This window comes from Lagopus leucura, unplaced genomic scaffold (genome assembly GCF_019238085.1).
Source record: "Lagopus leucura isolate 7727_CA_CO unplaced genomic scaffold, USGS_WTPT01 Super-Scaffold_100060, whole genome shotgun sequence".
In the NCBI taxonomy this organism is placed as follows: domain Eukaryota; kingdom Metazoa; phylum Chordata; class Aves; order Galliformes; family Phasianidae; genus Lagopus; species Lagopus leucura.
Window position 1 is genome coordinate 1,212,718 of NW_024962306.1, and position 7,258 is coordinate 1,219,975.

The 7,258-nt window shown below is 48.0% G+C and overlaps 1 protein-coding gene across 1 annotated transcript; it reads left to right on the forward strand.

Annotated features, from left to right (window-relative positions):
• Window positions 1–217: 217 nt before the first annotated feature.
• Window positions 218–7,147, forward strand: EIF6 (eukaryotic translation initiation factor 6). Its single transcript, XM_042886685.1, has 6 exons — window positions 218–397; window positions 473–558; window positions 2,325–2,500; window positions 3,323–3,499; window positions 4,031–4,212; window positions 5,488–7,147. The coding sequence occupies exons 1-6, from the start codon at window positions 291–293 to the stop codon at window positions 5,495–5,497; spliced, it is 738 nt and encodes a 245-aa protein (XP_042742619.1). The 5' UTR covers window positions 218–290; the 3' UTR covers window positions 5,498–7,147.
• The last annotated feature ends 111 nt before the right edge of the window (window positions 7,148–7,258 follow it).

Below are 7,258 nucleotides of genomic sequence, written 5' to 3' on the forward strand. Positions count from 1 at the left end.
GTGTTGTGCCGTGTTGTGTTGTGTTGTGCCGTGCCGTGTTGTGTTGTGTTGTGCCGTGTTGTGCCGTGCCGTGCCGGCGCAGAGCCGAACGCCCGCATCCCTCGTGGAGGCGCGGAGGCAGCACCTCCTGGCCGGCAGGGGGCGCTGTTCCTTCTGGCGCTTCCGGGCCGCTCTGCCCCGCGTCTTCCGCCCTCCGCCGTCAGAAGCGGAAGCGGCCGTGCCGCGTGGGGTTGGCTGCGGCCGCCGCTCCCGGACGTCCATCGGTCCGTGCGCCGATCGAGATCGCGGCCATGGCCGTCCGCGCCAGCTTCGAGAACAACAACGAGCTAGGCTGCTTCGCCAAGCTCACCAACGCCTACTGCCTGGTGGCTATCGGCGGCTCCGAGAACTTCTACAGGTGAGAGAGCCGCGACGGCCCTGCCCGGCCACCCCGAGCCCCGCGCCCGCTCCTAACGGCGCCTTCTTCTTGCAGCGTCTTCGAGGGAGAGCTCTTCGAGACCATCCCGGTGGTGCACGCCTCCATCGCCGGCTGCCGCATCATCGGCAGGATGTGTGTGGGTAGGTGGCCGGAGCTCGCAGCCGGGTGGGAGCGGAGGGATAGCGGGGCCGTGCTCTGCCCGTGCCCGCACCGAGGGGCCCCGGCTGCAGTGCGGAGGCCGGGCGGAGGGCAGCGCTCCTCGTCCTCGAGGCTTTTATTTGCATCGTGCAGAGAAGTTGTAAAGCTGGAGTAAATCTTAGAATCGTTAGAGTTGGAAGGGACTTCTGAAGGCCATCTAGTCCTACTCCCCTGCAGTGAACAGGGACAGCACTGTCAGATTGCCTTCGGCCTTATCCAGCCTTAGCTTGGAAGTCTCCAGGGATGGAGCATAAACCTCATCCCTCAGTAACCTGTTCCAGTGCCTCAACACCCTCACTGTCAAAGTCTTTTTTATGTCTCTCCTGTTCTGAGGACTGCATGTCTGGACATAGTACTCCAGGTGAGTACTGTGCAGAGCAGAGGGGCAGATCCCCTCCCTTGCTTTCGTGGCCACGCATCTTTTGAGGCAGCCCAAAGATACAATTGGCTTTCTGGACTAAGGGCACACTGCTGTGCTGTACTGGTTCCCACCCACCAGTACCCCCAGGTCTTTTCTGGCAGGGCTGCGCTCAGTCCTTTCATCCCCTAGCTTGTATTGGTAACGGGGGTTGCCTCGGTCCAGGTGCAGACCTTCACTTGGATTTGTTGGACCTCATGAGGTTCACCTGGGCCCAATGCTCAGCCTGTGTAGGTCCTTCTGAATGGTGCCCAGTCTTCAGCATGTTGACCCCACCCTACAGCTTGGTGTTATCAGCCAACTTGCTGAGGGTGCCCTTGATTCCCCTGTCAGCGTCACTGATATTAAAGAGCATCTGCCCCAGCACTGACCCCTGGGGGCACCACTCATCACTGATCTCCATCCAGACCATTGACCACTGCTCTTTGGTCTTGATCCTGCAATCAGTTCTTTGTCTGTTGAAGAGTCTACCCATCAAATCTGTATCTTTCCAATTTGGAGAGGAGGATGTTGTGGGCTGCTGTGTCAGAGTGAAGTTGAGATTGATGCCATCAGTGCCTCTTCCCTTGACCGTAGATGCAGTGAAATAAAAAAAAGCTTGGCCAGTACAAACAAATGAAACCCAACAATAAAACAAGCAGCCACCCAAAATAGGGTTGCAGGGAGTGCCTGCTGGTCAGGACCTGAAGAGAGGTCATTGATGTGCATAAATCAGTTTTGTATAAACAGGGAGAAGCTGTTCCATTTCATGTGGAGGTTAATGATTCAGAACCATTGCTGGAGGGAGCATTCCAGATGTGGAGGTCAAAGAGAGGGCTTTCCCTGACTGGCTGCTGACATGCTGTTTAGTGGAGCACGCTTTGTGCTTGCTTTTTGTTCCTGGAAGGTCTCTGCTCACGCAGTCTTACAGCCTTGCTAAAGGAAAGCAACAAAAACGAGCTCTATGGAGGCAGTCAGCACCTTTTGGGGGAAATCATTCGAAAGCGTTGTGTTTGGAACCTTGTGTGTCCTATTGAAAAGGCTGGATAAAAGTAGTGCAGTTTACCTGTTTATATTCTTAAATCTGTTTTATCTTCGTTTTCCACCTCACTTGTGCTTTTGTATTAATAAATGGTCGCATTATTTCTGTGGGACTGAATTTTGGGCTTGAAAAGAGTAGGGAGAGCAAGAGCCCCAAGCCATTGTGTCAGCATCAGGAAAGTAGTAAGCACAGTGGAAATACCTGCTTTTTTTAAAGTTAAAGTGGAACTCTGTCTTCTTTTTCCTTCTCTTGTTTTTGGGTCACCTTAGGGAACAGGCACGGACTCTTGGTGCCAAGCAGTACAACAGACCAGGAGCTGCAGCACATCCGCAACAGCCTCCCAGATTCCGTGCGAATTCAGCGAGTGGAGGAGCGGCTCTCGGCGCTGGGCAACGTCACCACCTGCAATGACTACGTAGCTCTTGTTCATCCGGACCTGGACAGGGTATACGGCTTCTGAATTCAGTGTGGATACACCTGAAATTACTCCTAAGTTGCAGTTTCAGCTTGTAGCTATTTGGGGATTACTGTAAGTAGTGTGAATGCCAGAGGAATGCGCCACCAGCTGAGCTAACAGCACGTAGGAAGCTGTGTTCCCTGTTTCCTTTCCTCTCAGGAGAAGAATCTCAATATTGGATTTTGAACTTACAACTCGGTTTCAGCCGATCCGTTTCTTTTCCTATTGTTATCTTTACTTGCAGGAGTGGAGCCTGTCCTAAGTGTGTAGTGTGCATACTGCATTGAGCGTACTGTAGTTAGCTGTGCTTGTAGAAAGAAAGGAGTGGGATATGGGAGAGTACTGTGAGGTGCATTTAGCTTTGCACGTGTAAAATTGAAGCAACAGTGTGTGTGTATGCAAAGAACATAGAAAGCTTGGAAAGTAGTAATAGTAACAAGATGTCACTGACCTACTTGAAAGTTTTGTAATATCCGTGGTCTCTGCCAGCCCTGTAGTGGTGTGTGTGTCCATAGGGAAAAATAGAAGCTCTTGTATAAAAAGTTAAAGGCAGGGCAGAAGGAGGAGGGGAAAGCAGTGCTCAGTGGGGGGTGTTTGTTAGAGTTGTGCTGGCTTGCAGCTGACAGTGCAGGTAACTGGGTCCAGGTTAATCCAGAAGAGGACGAGCATTCTGTAATGTTTGAATTGCAGTGGGTTGTGAAAGTGAGGGCAGGCTTTCAGTGGAGGATCCCAGCTGGTCACTCTTTGAAAGAATACTGTGACTGCAATTTGTACAATGCCATTTTGCTGAGGACTTTCTTCTCTTTGCAGGAAACGGAAGAGATCTTGGCAGATGTACTGAAGGTTGAAGTTTTCAGACAAACAGTAGCAGATCAGGTGCTGGTAGGAAGTTACTGTATATTTAGTAACCAAGGAGGAATTGTGCACCCCAAAACTTCCATTGAGGATCAGGACGAACTGTCTTCATTGCTGCAGGTCCCACTTGTGGTAAGGCTTGTGAGGTGTGTTTTTTCTCACGGCTCCCTTCCATCCCAGTTTGTGGTTTTAGTGTTTCTGCATTCTCACGGGCTCCTAGACTGGTTTCCCTGTGAGGCTGCCCCAAATGGGAGGTGAGGAGAAGACCCGAAGGAGGTCAGTTCTGAGGTGCGTTCCCTTTCTTTTCTGTGTTTGAATAAGATGCACAGAACCTTCAGGTTGCTTCTGAAACGTTCTGCCAGGGTTTTGCAATTTGAGATGACTCGTTCACAGTGTGAAATGGTCGGTGGTTTGGCCGAAGGCAGTGTTGAAAAAGAGTTGAGCAATAAAATCCCGTGTCTGCACTGTGGGATTTTTAAATCCTGGGATTGCTCTGCCTTTTTGCTTCCTGTTCGTGATGGGGTGTTAGGATTGTTTTGGTTTTTGTTCTCTGGATCTCATGGACTTTTCTTTCCAGAGGATAAAGGCTGAGTAAGGAAGCGTAATAAAATGTATTGATATCAGAATGCCATGCTGACTTTTGCCACTTTGTTTATTTTCCAGGCTGGAACGGTAAACCGTGGCAGTGAGGTCATTGGAGCAGGAATGGTTGTAAATGACTGGTGTGCCTTTTGTGGGCTGGACACAACCAGCACTGAGCTCTCGGTCATTGAGAGCATCTTCAAGCTGAATGAAGCTCAGCCAAGTACTATTGCTACCAACATGAGAGATTCCTTGATAGACAGGTAAGGAGGATCCAGCTCTGTGCATAATTGTAATCAAAACAGAGAGGATTTCAGTACAAGGAAGCTATAAAACTAGCTGCCTCTCAAAGTTGATTGCTCTCTTCTTCATGTCTGTCCCTGCTTCAAGCATGATAGGGAAAAGAGTGGGGGAAGGGGGGCCCCTTTCACCCTTCTGTCCCTCTTTTGGAAAAGAAAAGCAACCCCACTCAGATAAGGAGAGATAAAAGATTTACTACAGATGGTAGAAGACTGTAAGATAATAATAATAAGAAAGAGTTACAATTAACAAATAAAGCAAAATGAGAGAGAAGGGAAGGTTCTGACTGTGCTGCTCACTGCGCTGCTGGAAGCTGAAAGAAACCTTCACCCCGTTATCCAGAACTGGAGATCACGTGGGAATGGTTGGGGATGGTGGTTGGGGATGGAGACGCATCTCAGTGTGTCCTCCTCTTGGAGTTAGAACTCAAGTGAGGCTGCTGAGAGCACAGGACCAGAAGTGCAGTGTCGCTGTGCACAGTGCCTACAGCCACCAGCCTGCTGCAGGATGTCCTGCTGTGGAATGCTGATAAAACCCAGACAGAGTCCTCTTTGCTTTTATTGGGTTATGGATGAGAATTATCTTGTTGCAGAAAGATTTCTTTTATTGTAGCTGATAAGCCACTGAAGTCGCCCATGGGAGGTGTGACAGTTCCTGTTTATAGTCAGGACTGGTGGTGCTATTGGACTTTTCCCGTTCATTGATGAATGCAAAAAGTTCTACAGGCTTTAGGAGCCTGTATGGGTGAAAATTGGTTTATTTGGGCTTCAACTGATAGTAATTCACTTGGTGATTGCCGTAATCCTAGAGGTGTATTCTGGAGCTACTCAAGGCACTGCAACTTATAGTTCTCAGCTCTTATAGAAATGTATGGGAGTGCTTTATGTACAGGGAAAGAATAAGGAATTCCTTGAATGAAGAGCCCTTCAAGAGTTCTTAGCTGTCCCTTCACTGTTCCTATTTAATGGCTCGGTGCACAGTTAAACACGTGCTTTTAGCAACTACTGGGACAAGACTGTACGTGTTGCCTTTGCCAGCCTGACAAGCATGTTCTTAGAGCTGGCTGCCAGCAGTCACCAGGCCTCCTTCAGTCTTCTCCCAGATTTATGTTTTAGGAGGGGAAATTACTGATGGTCCTTTATAACTGGAGGCTGAGAACTGGTTATAATGGGGTTTTGAAATGCGTTCTGCACTCTGGCACTTTTCTGCTAAATCTCATTTCTGTTTTGTCTCTTCAGTTTGGCGTGAGCAGTGTTGGTTCATGCCATTCAAGAAGCTCCTAAGGAGTGAAGAGTCAAGCTGCAGTTTGGATTGCAGACCTCTAGACCTTTGTTTCTGCAGGACTGGCACCAGGAAGAGGCTACCAAAACACCACCTTTTTTGTAATGTTTTGTAAGCTAAATATTATTGCAAAAAAATGGCAAATAACTGACACGAGTTCCAAATATGGAATGTTCTCCATCCCTTTGCTGATGCTCTTCATTTCTTCTTCAGCTGTGCTTTCTCTGTGATGCAGACCGCGGCCTTTAAATTAGCCCACAATATTTACCTGTTTGGATTTTGGTTACTGATAACTAGAAAATATTGCCTTAAATAGAGGATTAATATTCTGCTCTGCAGCAGGCAGTTTCAGCACATATATTGCACTGCCCACTCTTTCTTTTTGTGCTCTTGGTGTTTCTGCTGTAGGTAGGCATAAGAGCCCCTGTATTTCCTGTACCAAAAACACAGTAGTTAACTTGCCACAAGGAGTTTCAGAAGGCACCACCTGCTGTCCTGCCCTGACTTGCAGCTATTTTCACGGGGCTGCTGATTCTGAAACGATCAGCTCTGACTGGAAATGGAGTTTCTCAAAGAAGTCAAACCAGGCACTTAGCAGCCAGTTGGGACTGCCTGCAGGAGTTCGATCTGTTATTTGCAGGTGTCAGACCTGTGTGGTCCTTCCGAGACATCTGCAAAAGATCCCTGAGAAACATGCAATTGCTGGTAGGCTCAGCTGTGCTCTGTGCAGTTGGCACTTCCCTGAGAAACTTGCAGAAGTCAGCAAAGCAGAAAGAGTTGAACCATGTGATCCTGAGTTACCCTGGAGGCAAAGGTTAATTAGCAGTTCTACAGGGTTGTTGCATTCAGCTGTACTTTCCACGTTTGAGGGTGTGCTGTTGAAGAGTTCTGCCCTTGCCTGGCAGTAATGGCGATGCAGAGGAGCTGTGGAGTTCACAGTTTCCATTTATATGTGTATATATATATATATATATTTTAAGGGAGCACTTACAGCTCCCTTAATGTAGTGGACAACCTTTCTTGGCTGATTCCATGTCTCCTCCTTGTGTCAGTGTTGAGCATCACAAGCTGATTTCCTTCTGTCATCTTGCAGGGCTCTGTTATTAGGAATAGGTAAAGAGCCTGACTGCTGCTGTGCCTGTTGGCATGGAGTCACCAACTGTAAATAAGTAATGCTGAGCTTTTCTTGTTTATTTTAGCAGCTTTGTGGGGTTTTTTTCTTCCTGATTCCAGTCATTAGGCAGAAATCCTAGATTGTATCAGTGATCTCGATCAGCGTTAGAATTGCCTAAGCAAGAAAAATAATCCAGTTTCTATGAAATGCAAATCTGTTAGTGAGAAAGATTCTGGGATGGTGGTGAGGGTGGTAAAATGCCAATTAGAGACAGAGAGGGGAGGGCATTGCTAGCTATGGCGTGTGAGTTCTGATGAAACTTGCACTGAAATTTGGGAACTGGGAGGTGGCAAATACAGTATCAGTTCTAAACAAAAGGTTTGTGGGAATTCTGAACTGGGAACGTGGGCCTTTGTGGGGAGAGAATTAACAGGAACTGTAATACAGAAGGAAATCAGTAGAAACATCACGAGGCAGCAATAAACTGGATGCTTTAATCGCAAGTCGTGTCTCATAAGGCCTGTGGAGTAATTTAAGGTTTGGTTGTAATCTCTCTGAATTTCTGAAGAGGCTTTTGGCAGGGCTTTGTGCCAAAGGCTTTTAAGGACTCTGGA

Excerpts from the sequence above, each read along its gene's own strand:
- EIF6 (XM_042886685.1), top strand. The coding sequence starts at position 291 with ATGGCCGTCCGCGCCAGCTTCGAGAACAACAACGAGCTAGGCTGCTTC. Across the intron at positions 398-472 it reads GGCTCCGAGAACTTCTACAG|CGTCTTCGAGGGAGAGCTCT; the intron begins GTGAGAGAGCCG and ends TTCTTCTTGCAG. Across the intron at positions 559-2,324 it reads CATCGGCAGGATGTGTGTGG|GGAACAGGCACGGACTCTTG; the intron begins GTAGGTGGCCGG and ends GGGTCACCTTAG.